The sequence below is a fragment of the Zea mays genome, chromosome 7, assembly GCF_902167145.1.
Source record: "Zea mays cultivar B73 chromosome 7, Zm-B73-REFERENCE-NAM-5.0, whole genome shotgun sequence".
Lineage (NCBI taxonomy): Eukaryota > Viridiplantae > Streptophyta > Magnoliopsida > Poales > Poaceae > Zea > Zea mays.
Window position 1 is genome coordinate 11115715 of NC_050102.1, and position 14105 is coordinate 11129819.

Sequence of the window (14105 nt, forward strand, 5' to 3'; positions counted from 1 at the left end):
TCTTGTCAAAAGTTGGCTTCTTGCGGGGAGAAGTGTTGATTATGGGAAAAAGGGGGAGTTTTTGAAATCTTGAATAATTTTTCTTGGAACGACTCTCTTTATGTCTTAACAAGTGTGTTTGACTTAGAGATAGAAATTTGAGGTTGATTTGCAAAAACAAAACCAAGTGGTGGCAAAGAGTGATCCATATATGCCAAATTTGAATCAAACCAATATTGAGTTTTCATTTGCATTGATATTGCACTTATTCTAGTTGCTTTATGTTGTGTTGGCATAAATCACCAAAAATGGGGAGATTGAAAGGGAAATGTGCCCTTGGGCCATTTCTAAGTATTTTGGTGATTGAGTGCCAACACAAGTGCTTTTGTGTTAATCTATGCAAAGTGGTGAACAAAGTGCAAATCATGTCAAAAGGTATGTTTCTAGACTTAGTACATTGTTTTATGGACTAATGTATTGTGTCTAAGTGCTGGAAACAGGAAAAATTGAATTAAAAATGAGATGGCTCTGTTCAGCCAAAGTCAGCTCAGTCTGGGTGCACCGGACTGTCCGGTGGTGCACCGGACAGTGTCCGGTGTGCCAGACTGGCTCTGGCGAACTTGCTGCTCTCGGGAGTTCGACGGTGGTGTATGGCTATAAATCACCGGACTGTCCGGTGGTGCACCGGACTGTCCGGTGAGCCGTTCACAGGCGAACTCGTCGCTCTCGGGAGATGATTAACGGCGTACGGCTAAAATTCACCGGACTGTCCGGTGGTGCACCGGACTGTCCGGTGAGCCAACGGTCGACCGGGCCAACGGTCGGCCGCGCGATCTGCGCGGGACACGTGGCCGAGCCAACGGCTAGAAGGAGGCACCAGACTGTCCGGTGCGCCAACGGCTCTCACACTCAAACGGTCGGCTTCGCCAAATAAGGAAGGATATCTGCACCGGACAGTGTCCGGTGGTGCACCGGACTGTCCGGTGCGCCAGGCGACAGAAGGAAAGATCAGCCTTCCTGGATTGCTCTCAACGGCTCCTAGCTGCCTTGGGGCTATAAAAGGGACCCCTAGGCGCATGGAGGAGTACATCAAGCATACTCAAAGCATTCCTAAGCACCGAGACTTCGATTCCACGCATTTGTTTCTTCGTGATAGCATCTAGAGCTCTAGTTGAGTTGTGAACTCGTCGGGTTGTGTTGCGAGCTCTTGTTGCGACTTGTGTGCGTGTTGACATTCTGATTTTGTGTCGTGTGTGCATTGCTTATCCCTCCCTTACTCCGTGCTTCTTTGTGAACTTCAAGTGTAAGGGCGAGAGGCTCCAAGTTGTGGAGATTCCTCGCGAACAGGATAAAGAAAAGCAAAGCAAAAACACCGTGGTATTCAAGTGGGTCTTTGGACCGCTTGAGAGGGGTTGATTGCAACCCTCGTCCGTTGGGACGCCACAACGTGGAGTAGGCAAGCGTTGGTCTTGGCCGAACCACGGGATAACCACCGTGCCATCTCTGTGATTGATCTCTTGTGGTTATTGTGTTTTGTTGAGACTCCTCTCTAGCCACTTGGCGATTATTGTGCTAACGCTTAACCAAGTTTTTGTGGCTTAAGTTTCAAGTTTTACAGGATCACCTATTCACCCCCCCCCCTCTAGGTGCTCTCAATCACTTCGCAAAGCACCTACGCTAATCACCAAGTGATTCTATTAAGCACTTGGGTGTTTGAGCACTTGGGAAATGTCTACAATATGCCTTGGTATGTTGCTTGGGCTCCCACACCTTCAAATGGCCAGTTGGGTGAAGTATATATAGGCCCCAACTCAATTCTAGCCGTTGGAGAAAAGCTACAGTTCTCTGCGGCACACCGGACAGTCCGGTGGTACACCGAACAGTCCGTTGGTGCACCGGACAGCGCACTGTAGCCTGTCCGATGCGCCTAGCCGTTGCTCTGTCAGAGCAGGTGACCGTTGGCCCTGCAGGCTTTTCCACACCGGACAGTCTGGTGCTCACACCGGACAGTCTGGTGGTCTTCTCTCCGAGTGCCACCTGGAACTAGCCGTTGGGCTGGAGTTCCATGGTGCACCGGACAGTCCGGTGTGCCACCGGACAGTCTGGTGCGCCTTCGCACAGACAGTCCGTAGCAGCACACTTGGACTTTTCTTGGATCTTCTTAATGTCTTCTTTTGAGGTGTTGCTTCCTCAATTCCTTTGTCCAAGTAAGTCTTGCATCCTGTGAACTACAAACACAAACACTAGAAAACTTATTAGTTCACGGATTGTGTTGTTCATCAAACACCAAAACTCAATTAGCCAAATGGCCCGGGATCCATTTTCCTTACAATCTCCCCCTTTTTGGTGATTGATGACAACACAACCAAAGCAAGCAAATAATATAAGTATTTGAATGAAAATATGCAATCTACTTGCTAGGATGCATGATTGTCCCCATAATGTGAAATTATGGACTTAAGCCTCCCCCTAACTCCATAATTCACTTACTTCCTATTTTCGGACCAAATAACCAAAACCACTTGAGAAACCATTTGTAGATATAAAATTTTAAAATTTATGGTGTTTGGTGTTTGATATAGTTTTCATTGCTTTGGTCCCTAAACTTCTCCCCCTTTGGCATCAACCACCGAAAAGGAAGACATTAAAAGCATGTAGGAAGTAAATAAAGGCTTGTCCTCAAAAGATTACTCCCCCTAAGTGAGTGTTCTCCTTTAGAAAGAGTTTTCTCCCCCTTTAGAGATGAAGAAAAGCTCCCCCTGACAGAGATTTTAGGAAAAAGCATGTGAAAATTAAAGGTGCAAGACATGATTTGAAAAGACTAACTTCCCTTATGCATAGGTAACAGAATATGAGTTAACTACTTATGCATTTTTAGCAACATGGAAGTATATGATATGAAATATAGTCTAATCAAATATTGGAGAAGACATGTAAATGATACTAGATGTAGTCTCAAAAGATACCGATTGAAATTCAATGGCGAGCTTGAGAGACATGAGAGTTCTTGGAGATTTTGCAGTGGAAGATTGTTGTCTTTCTCTGGGGACCTCATTTTCCTTACAATGAGACTATCACATGAAATATACTTGAAAAGGTGTTAGTCTCAAAGTATTAGATTATAGAGTAACCTACCCCTGAAGATGTGCATACAAGTTTTGAATACTTGTAGGAGACTTGCACTTTGATTTGATATCAAGAGGGGCAAATTATCTACAATCCGAACTTTGGCACATATAAGTTAAATGATACAACTTGTAGAATTCAAAATTTTCAATTGATGTACCATTTACTATGGAGAGATATAGAAGCTATGTGCCATGCTTAAATAAATATTTTAAGCCATGTAGGTTTGCTTAAGTATATGAATTGAAAACAAGCAATCCTACCATATGATTCACCTAGTATGCATAATTTAAAACAAAGGTAAATAACAAATGTAATACTAGGCAAGAAAGGTAAACTAGATACAAGGTAAATAGATACGCATATCTAAAAACAAGAAATACAATAAATCTAGTTACCTTAGTCATGGGTGGGAAATTTGGGTCCAAAATTTTCACTAACCCACTTGGCAATTAAACTTGTCCAATATGATGTATCCCATGATATACATCCTAACTTTGCCAAGTCTCCAAATTTCCCGAAGACCTTCGGTCCACTCACTTCCCTTTCGGGATCCAAACCTTCGGTCCACTCACTTCCCTTTCCCGAAGACCTTCGGTCCACTCACTTTCCTTTGGCACCCAGATGCGTTTGGCCCCCTTTCCTTTGTGGGCTTGCTTGTTGGCCTTGATTGCTATCACCTTTCCATTCTTTTTCTTCTTGATCAAATATGGTGTAGCATATTTTTTGTTCACCTTTTTGATGTAGGTGCTGGAGATTTTGCTTGATGGCTTTTGCTTGAGCTTTTGCCTTTGTTTATCCCTGGTCATTGCCTTGCATTGGAAAGACTTGTGGCCTTCCATGTGGCATAGCCTACAAATCACAGTTTCTCCTTCTACAGGCTTGTTCACTCCCGCAGTGGTGTTATCCTGTGGAGGTCGGATTTGTTTGGCTTTGCCTTTCTTGTCATACAAAGCCTTGCTAAGACGAGCCACTTTTGCTTTAATTGTTCATTTTCCTTTGCAACCTCATCCGAACATGTCTCTACAACAATATTCCCAACAACAACTTGGTTGCAGGGGTTAGAATCATCAATTAAATCAAAGCAGGAAGTAGAAGCATCTTTCTTAATAATTTCAGGTATTTCAACTAAAGATGCTGCTGGGGTGCTACCAATGTTTTCTAGCTTAGTAGTTAGCTCATTATTGTGTATGCTAAGAATTTCCATTTTCTCTAGCAAATTTTCAATAGCTTCTTGGGAGCTAGCTAACTTAGCCTTAAGTTTTTCATTCTTTTTAATAAGGCTATCATCGGTAGCAGTGGATGGAGCACTAGATTCTAATAGCTCAATTTTAGTTGATAGCTCACTATTTAAGTTTGCAAAAGTTTCAAAATTTTCTAGCAAACCTTTGTAATCATTTTGAGAGCTAACCAACTTATTTTTCAAGGTTTTGAGTTGAGCTTTTTGTTTAGTGCAAACATCCTGAAAAAATTCAACGGCTTCCGCAAGCTCATCTATGGAGGGCTTTCCCTCACCTTCATCATCACTACTGCTATCATCACTAGAGGATGGAATGCTTTCGTTACCTCTTGCCATAAGGCATTTGTGTGATGACCGTGATGAGCGTGATGAGGACTAGTGGCTGCGGGTCCTTGGAGGTTCATCTTCACTTGAAGAATCATCCCAAGTTCTAACACTTGTTAGCGCCTTGCCTTTGCTCCTCTCCTTTTTGGGTTTGGCCATATTTGGACGGTTGTCCCTGAAGTGGCCCTTCTCCCCACATGTGAAGCATCCTCTCTTCCTTTGCTTTTTCCTGTCAATGTTAAAGAGAAGATCTTCGACCTGCAGGGGCACATCCATTAGATTAATCTTGTGGATCATCCTCATTACCTTTCTGACGTGTCGGATTGTTTCTTCGTCCTCGGACGATGATGTGCACGGTTGATTATCTTCATCATCATCACTTTCTTCTTCCTCCTCTTCTTCACTTGAGGAACTTGGAGTGGGAGCCTTCTTTTTGCCCTTCCTTTCATCACATGCAAAAACATATGGTCTTTAGGAAGTTGGCTCCTCTCCCCGACACATTTTTCGTGACATCTCAAAAGCCGCGATTTTCTAAATCACAATGGTTGGGGTCATGTTGCTCAAGTCCTCCATGTTGTGAAGGATGGTGATGATGCTCCCATATTTTTGTTGTGGTAGCAGGGAGATAATCTTCCTCACAATGTCCGCATCACCTAGCTTATTAATGCCAATAGAATTGAGCTCATTGATAATTAGATTTAAACGAGAATACATGTCTCTAACAAGCTCATCTTGATAATTAGATTTAAACGAGAAAATGGTTAAAGGTCACTATTAACATTAAAAATCTATAAAGAGCACTATTGATGAATAATAAGATTGACTTGGTATTTAAAGATTTATATACGGGTTGTTCGATTCGCACTAAAACCAATTGTTTGGACTATTGTATGCTTGCAGCTGCAATCCATAGAGATAAAAACACTATAAAAATAGTAGAACCCAGTACGAATTAAAGTCAAATGAACATGATAGATAATCGGAGTAACTAGGATCAAGATATTTAAGAATTAGCGCCAATTTAATTTCCAATAATTTGTTGTTTGTCTAGTTAAAATATTCGTGCTTGGACCTTAAAAAAGAATGCTCGTTTTGTTTTTTTATATAGTTGCAAAGTTATGTCACTTTTTTAGGAACAAGTTATGGAGGACATATCATGTGCAATCACTCATTTTGGTGCAAGCGTGCAATCAAACTATCCAGAGCATCCAATCTAGATCAAACGGTTTCATATGGAAGGGGTTAAAAGTAAAATAGGTACTATATTTTAGGTGGAAGGGGTTAAATATAAAATAACAGTCATCATTAGATCTAGATTAGATGCACCAAACCGCTTGATTGCACGCTTGCACCAATACAAGTGATTGCATAAGATATTTTTCCCAAGTTATGCCACTATTTGTTTTTTGGAAATCGAGTAAAGTTTTGTCGGCCGAGTCTGTCCCAACCGAGTTGACCTCCGTCGTTTGGCCCAACCAACAGCCAAGCTTGGGCCAGCCGGCTGTCGTAGCAATCGGCCCAAACAAACGCTTTCTGTTTCAGGCCGAGGGCAAAGTCGCTCGTAGGCCTCCTCCCCGTCTCCCACCCCACCCAAACGGGCAGGGGCGGCAGCCGTAGCGAGCGCGGGAAACGACTCCACAACCAACTCTCTGTTGTTATTCACGGCGGTGACTGCCGCCGGGCGCCGGCGCGTCCTACTGACGCGGGGGCAGGGCGGGAGTGAAAGAATGTTTGCTTCATGGGCATCTGAGAGAGCTGTCTGTCTTCTGAGAGAGCCTCATGGACCGAGCCTACGTAGGGCCCAGTGTTGGCGATGTTGTTTCCTGTTGTTGAACATGTAGGCGAGCATTTCATATATATCTACGCACGGCCCTATTTTATCTCTTGCTCTCTTTGATACTAAGTGTGAGGGAAGTAGCATGTCCTATCGTTCTTTCTGTTCATTAGAAGTGGAAGTCAGACTGTTCATCAGTAGTGGCAATGTGTCGCTCGATTGATCTGTCAGTGCTAATAGTACGCAACGGGACTAAATTGTGTACGTACTAGGTCAGCATATCTGACGCTTTACGCTATCATAATGATGCGGTTGTGTAGTTATGACATTAGGTCTTCTTAGTTCATATAGTTACAAATTCGTACTCCTCTATTTAAGACTGTAAGTATGATTCTCACCTCCTAAACTAGCTACTTTTAGTTCCTAAACTGTTAAACAGTATGACTAAAGGAGCTCTCCAAATAAAATTCTAGGGACTAAAGTTTAGTTCCTAAAATTTAAGAGGGTAACTAAAGGAACCAAACAACTTTTAGGTCTTGTTCGTTTGTCCGGATTGGTGGGTCGGAACGATTTCTAACCGGATTGCTTCTCTAATTTATATAAACTTTGATTAGTTAGAACGATTCCGGGTGCAATCCGACACAAACGAACAAGACCTTAAATGTGTGGGAAAGTAATATGGACCGTATTCTTTCTGTTCATTAGAACATAGAAATAGAAGCTGGACTTCTCGCTAACAGCAGCGTGTCCCGATTGATTCAAACAAGAAAGAGAGAGAGTTTGTCGAGAAAACTTGGAACAATCGGCGTTAGCATTGGGAGCAATTATATCTCGGATTTTGACAAAACATCCTCCAGAAACTTACCAGCAGAAGATAGATATATAGTGGGCTCGGCTTGTGCCACGCCGGGAGCCGTGCCCCGCGCCGGACAGGTTCTAGCCTCTAGGGCCGTAAACGTAAAGGCTCTATGGAAGAGTCCTCTTTTTACTTCCTAAGAGTAAATTTAATAATGGAGCTTAAAGTAGGCTCTAAATCCCTGCCATGCTATCTAGAGTAACAATAAAAACATCTTACCAGGTTGGTTCTATTCATATTAAAGGTGGGATTTTAAGAGGACGATGTGTTGGGAAGTGTTGGAATATAATGTAGAGAAGCTTAAGCTTTTAGAAAAATCTTCATCTATTCTTTTTTATTTATCGTGTTTTAGTAAAAAAAACGAACTAGCGGACGACAAATATTCGAGAACGGATGTAGTATAGTATAAGTGAATGACCTACCCGCTTCTTATCGGTTTAACTTTTGGGTTGTACAATTATTCTGCAGGACGCATTAGGGCATGCACTTAGTAATTCATGTTTAAAGTATCGGCGTGATCTTTATCTGTCAGCGTCGGTTGGTGTGCGTTCAGTGTCGTCGTGCGATATGGTAGTAGCAAGCCTTCTCGGTTCCTCAGCTTGTTGTATCGCTCCACTCTGTTCAGCTTTTATCAAGACGTCTTTTCTTAGAAGAAAAAAAAATGAATTGTTGGTATGTTTTCTTTTTGGGGTTTGAATTGAAGAAACCGGCCGGATCAAGTAATCAAATTGACAATGACGACTCTCCATATTCTCCAAGAGTCCAAGTCTGCTGTTCTCTATTTTTCTTGGTTTATGCACATTTCTTGGTTTCAGATTAACACTGCACACACATACTGCTTTTATTAGCCTTTTCATTTCTCACTGAGCTTGAGCTGTTGCTGCCACAAGCATTGCATGCATTCTGCTTACCCTCTGGAGTCTGGAATCACTTCTGTTACGCTGGCAACATTCTCAGCTCTGATCTTGTCGCCACTGCACTCTATTCAGTTCCATAGGAACATGATCACCTCCACTGCTCCACACAATTCCATATGATATGTTCCTCGTTTCAGGTGGCGATGCAGTTAGCCACCGCCACATGTTCCTGACCGCAGCATTTCGCTGGATACTTCTTCCTCCCTGCCTGCACACCTTCTGGGGGCTGGGGGGGTTCCCAGAAGCTGTGCGCCAACCGTATCATCATGTCCTCTGAAATGCCGCCCTGCATATCCTGCCATGAAATGCTCGGCTCCTCGCAGACAGCGTGCGTGGCTTTCCGTGCGTTTGGATTCTTCCCCCCGGGGTTCCCTTTCACCTCTTGGTCCATGCCCGCTTTGTCCGGCAGCCGGCACTGGCAGAGTGGCAGGCATGGACGCTGCCTTATCTTCTTTACAGCTTCAACAATGGCCGGTGGCTGTTGTCTATTACTCCCTCAAATAAAGAAAGAAAAAAAAGAGAACGTAACCGTAGTAGGGCTTGGGCAAGTCGAATTTTGTTAGGTTTGGTAACTTTTATAGGAAACAAATATTAACATTTATATCCCTAGTTAGGTTTGTTATAGTTAACTTAATGATGTTTATTTAGCATTACAAAAAATATCAGTAACTTTTGAATAGATTGCTTAAACTTGTGATTATATGTCTTACTGCTGCTTAGTTATTTTCTTTTGCTATTTTGTGTGTGTGTGTTTTTTTACTAATATAAACAACCTTGTGCCTTAATTTCTTATCATGGCCTGTCTCCGAGAAATGTACTTGGGGAAAAATAATCATGTTTTTAAGCCCATTCCAGATCTGTTTCCGTCATGTTCATGTGTTGTGCCGTCCAGTTCTCCAGATCTGAGTTCTGAATTACCAGGCCAGAGTATAGGGTAGGATGAAGCTCTTGGACTCCAAAACTAGATGGGGTTGTTGGATAAGGCAGATGCTTGATTTGCCGCATGGGGGAAATGCTCATTTGGTTTACAAGCGTAGTATACATGAAGGGATCATGCAAAATCACAGTGACCGGAAAAATGTCTTTTTTTTCTCATACAGAGTTGAGCCTGTGGAGAGGAAAAATGACCAGCTTTAGTCAATTTCTCATTCCCTTTTCTTTTTTCTTTTTCATTTTTTACAGCCTTCGATCGCTCATACAAATGAAAACAAACTGCTAGCTAAGATCTTATATACACGCTTCATACATCTTTCTCCCTTTTGGGTTCAGAAAGAAACATGTCTTTGTACAACACTGGAGAGCTCAAGCCACACTGCTCCTCCCTCCTTCCTCGTCAAGTACGATCCGTGTGTGCTCTTGGATCCGCGTTCCCAGGTGGCGTGTCTGTAGCCTCTGTTTATGTATGGATCAGCGATCACCTGGCCTCAGAGGCAGAGCCCTTCATTATCCTGAGCTTCTTGCACGAAGAGATGAACATACTGCAAAGGGGGTGAAATTAAGAATCACAATTAATCAGGCTTCTGTTCACCAAACGTATCCTCAGATCCACAGAACGGAGCAGCATGCTTGCTGATCCGAACCCGACGGTGTACTTACTCCCAGGGCACGTCTCCGGCGAGCATGAGGTCGCCGTCCTTGTCTTCGTAGGCGATGGCGTGCTGGTGGTGGTCGCCGCCGCCCTCTGCCGCCGCGGAGAAGGAGTTGGTGAAGAGCGCGTCCAGAGCCTCCCTGAGCTCCCTGTACCCCTTGTACATCCGGAGGTCCACCTTCCTGAGGTACGGCGCGCCGTCCATGCTCACCTTCACGTACAGGCCTCCCTGCTGCTGCTGCTTCTGCTTCTGCTCGACCTTCTTGGCCGCCGCCGCCGCCTGGAAGGTGTTCTTCCTGTACGCCCTCACCGGCGGCCACCCGACCACTTGCGCCCTGACGAAGCGAAAAAGGCAGGTTAGCCCATGCACCCCTGTCTCTTGAATTGAATCTTGATGCAGGCGGTGCCTACGAAGGGAGCTGGGAGCGTGTACATGGGGGGTCTAGTTCTTACTTGGGAGGCGCGGCGGTGTCGTGGTCGTGGTCGAAGTCGAGGTCTCTGGCGGCCGGGCTGGTCCCCGAGGCCTCGCTCTTGGTGCCGTCGTCCAGAGCGCGCTTGGCCCCGACGGAGGGCGACGGCTTCTTCTGCCAGTCGTCGCTGCTGCTGCTGCTGGTCCCAGGCAGGCCGAGGCGGAGCTCGGTGGCGCTCAGGTTGTCGGCGTCGAGCTCCATGGATCGGAAGCGAAAGGAGAGCTTGTTTGGTAGCTGCTCTGCTCTTGACTCGAGAGAGGGAGGAGATGAGGATCGAGGAGAAACTTTGTGTGGGACTGGGATTGAAGAGGTGCCGGTGAGACTGAGACCCCGCGCTTTATAGGGTGGTTGACTGGTTGCGACGAGGCTTTCGCCACCGCCGCGGCGCTGGCGCGTTTTAAATGGTGGCGCGGAGGCGCGTGTCCCGCGGCGGGGGTGGCAGCGGGGCCAGGGGGGCAGGTGGGCCGGCGGCATGGCCCGATGCCGCTGCCTGGGCCCGGGCCGACAGGTGGGGCCTGGGAGGCTTGGACGCGGGGTCGTGGGGTGGAGATTCCTTGTCGGGCCTGGGACGGTTGGGGCCGGGAGGCGGCAGCCCACGTGGTGCGCGGTCGCGCGGGGCCCACCTGCCTGCGGGGCAAGGCGCCGTGTGATTGGGTTGGGTGGGCAACCGGCAGTGCACACGTGTCGGCGGTTGGACGCGCGGGCAGGGCTCCGCCCGTGTGCGCAACGTGTTCGTGTTCGTGGGAAGAAAAAAATAGACGCGGTTTTTTCAAATTGCTGTGGACGGAGACGGACTGGAGGTGAGACTTGAGAGGGAGATGCTGGGAGGTTTCCCCACACGCCGACATGATGAGGCTGGTTTGTGTTGAGAAACACTAATGAAGGGTTACATGGGCAAATACTGAATATAGCTCTGAGGGCTATCGCGTCTCTATATATAGAACTTGTACCCCTCATATGGAATAGAGAAGAGAAAGAGGTCAGAGGCCCAACCCTACATCATATCTATTGTGTTTCCTCTGTCGTGCTAATGGGAAGGGAGACTGGTACTCTACAGCTTCTTGCGCCTCTACTGCTGACGGGAGGAAAGGGAGTGGATCTGATGATCCGTGTTGACGTAGTTCTTAACACGTTATCAGCACGCTCTACCTTAATGTTGCTACGGATTCGATCGGCACCGACCCTCCATCACGCCGGCAGGTCCTCCGGTTTAGCCGAACTGTCCTACGCGACCGGCTCAGATTCATCTACGCAACCAAATTGAGTGGTATGATTTTGTTTGTTAGTAGAATGGATCTACCCGCCCCCGCTCGGTGTGGCTAGCGCCACCACTAGAGACCGCGCCAGCAGCGCCGTCCCTCACCCCCGCGTCGGCACGTAGTGCACTGCGTGCATGCCGGCCGCCGCCGCATGTGCCTGCCGCAAACGTTGAATTTGATATTGGTGTGCGAGAGCGTGTCGCGACCGTCGGGAACCACACGGCCGAACATAGCAGCACCGTGACTGCGTGTAACGACGACACGCGCAGGTCAACTCAATGTCACGCTGTAGGCTACCCATGGGCGAGCTTCGTCCCAGCCGACGTGTGCCACACGAGCGAGACCGAGGTCCGCCGCAAGCCGCGTGTGCAAGCTTCTGCCATGGCGTCAGCAGATGGGCAAGGGCGCAAGGTTGGCATCGGCAGGCCGAAGCGAACGGCCTGGCTTGCGGTCTATGCGGCGATCATAGAGGAAATCGGATCTTTGACTGCATGCACACACTTGTGTCCGAAAGAAAAAAAAGCAATCTTTGACTGCCATGCACACAGTTGAGCAGAGGAGCGGGTAAACCGCATGTGGCCATGCAGCAGAGCAATGCACAGGCACGTCGCGCGCGGTGTGGCTGCTCCCAGGAAACCGGATCCAAGACTGAGTCACTCTCGGATGTGCTCTGCATGCACACTGTGCGGCATACACAAACAACCACGCACACAGGCAGATGCATGCAGACTCATGATTGATCTACCTTTTGGTTAAATATTTGATGTCTTAAATACTTAGTAGAAAATTGCATGCTTAAATATTGGAAAAAAATTTTACACTTATGATTAAGCATCAATATTGGTATTTATTTTTTCTACTTTATTTTCTGAAGTAAATAGTAGAAAATTATTAAAATGCATGTGGAGTATATATTGTGTATACTCAAATCGCTCTAAATATTTATATTGTGTTGAGCTTTTAAACTCACGATGAGCGATTAAATTGTATAGTGGGTACTCGGACACGCCGATCAGGCTGCGTTATTAATCGGCTGAGTTATGGCATCAGCTATGCATTGGCTGCGCCCTGGCAACACGACACGGTATTTGTGTCGTACGAACTTGGCTGCGTCATGTGATTGCTATGTCGCGCTCTCTATTAATCGGATCGCTCCTGTTGAGTCAGACCGCCATCGTTGAGTCGCGTATTTTTCGTATGCCCTGTAGGCACTGTCTGTCAGCCGTGATCATCGGAGCCACAATTGCGCCTGTTGCGCACGTTGCGTGGATTTATCGTGTACCCCAATTACTGAGCCACAATTGCGTCTATTGTGCTTGTTACGAAGGCTGGTTGTGTTGTCGTAGCCCTGATGGCCGCACACGCATTGACGTCAGATACGCTAGAGCTTGTACTCGCGTGGATTATGGTGGGTTATTCGAGCCCCTTAAGTCACATTATTTTGCAACCTTCGTAAACAATTTTGTTTGGCTCTATATTTTGTTTGATTGTGTTGTGTGGCATCGTATATTTATATATATCGTCAAGTGGCCATAACAACTATATTAAATCTAGGAAATTAATTCGAAATACAATGAAACACAGATAAGTTAAATCTCTGCTCTCTCCTCGTGCATAAAGTTTTACCCGAAGTAACTCGAAGGTATATAATATAATGCATGAAAGCCTTTTTGGCGCAGAAAACATCACAAATTGGGATTTTATTAGTAAGCAATAAGACCTTATCAGATGAATAAATGCTAGAATCTCAGTCATACATTGCTCAACCAGATGTTGGCACATTGCTATTTGTCGCTGAACGGCATGAAGCGAACTTTGAGATAAATGACTAGTACCTTAGCAACACGAAGTTGCGAGTACATCGAAAGGTAATTCTGAGAATTTTTTCACAATGTTTGTGTGAAAAACCATTATGTGTTCCCGTCAAACCACTTTACTCGTCCTATCTAGGACCTCTATGCTTATGTTGCATACATCTCTCAGAATTGTAAATACTTATAGTCACTGAATTGACTTGGTATAGTTCTTTGATTGGTATGGTATAGCTTTAAGCTAAATGGTAAAGGTTAGTCCTAAATGGACATATACTGGAGTTTATGTAGCAAAACTACATTGAATTCCACCCTTTGAAATGCTTACCGTAATATATCTCTGATCTACCAGGAGTAAGAAGAGTAGAAAATAGCCATGAAATCCCATATTACCACATAGCTTGAAGTGAAATTGGGCATTTATATGTCATTGGTCCTTGGCACCGGAAGATCCATAATTCTTGACCTATAAGCTATTGGTGATGGTAATTTGTGATAGAAATATGCAGATCTTATAGAGACCGGTTGTATCCTCTCTACTCCTGATGATTTCTTCGTATGAGAGCAGTAATATCTGTTGTTGAAGATGGATCCTAGGCGGATACCAGTATTGTTTCGTTCTTGCCAAGCAGTTATCATCATTTGTTTCATCAAAAGCTAGTTATATGGTCATTTTCCCAGATAAAATGAATTATTGGCCTTGTCTGTTCTATTCCAAAGCTTCTCTTTTTGCCGAACAACGAAGAGATCGAAATAATGCT

At 45.5% G+C, this 14105-nt stretch overlaps 1 protein-coding gene across 1 annotated transcript; it reads right to left on the reverse strand.

Moving 5' to 3' along the window:
• Window positions 1-9285: 9285 nt before the first annotated feature.
• On the reverse strand, window positions 9286-10586 carry LOC100280600 (IAA24 - auxin-responsive Aux/IAA family member). The gene is made up of 3 exons (NM_001153519.1): window positions 10258-10586; window positions 9813-10139; window positions 9286-9694 (listed from the first exon to the last, which is right to left on the reverse strand). Exons 1-3 carry the CDS (start codon window positions 10473-10475, stop codon window positions 9631-9633), a joined length of 609 nt encoding a protein of 202 aa, NP_001146991.1. The 5' UTR covers window positions 10476-10586; the 3' UTR covers window positions 9286-9630.
• Between the last annotated feature and the right edge of the window lie 3519 nt (window positions 10587-14105).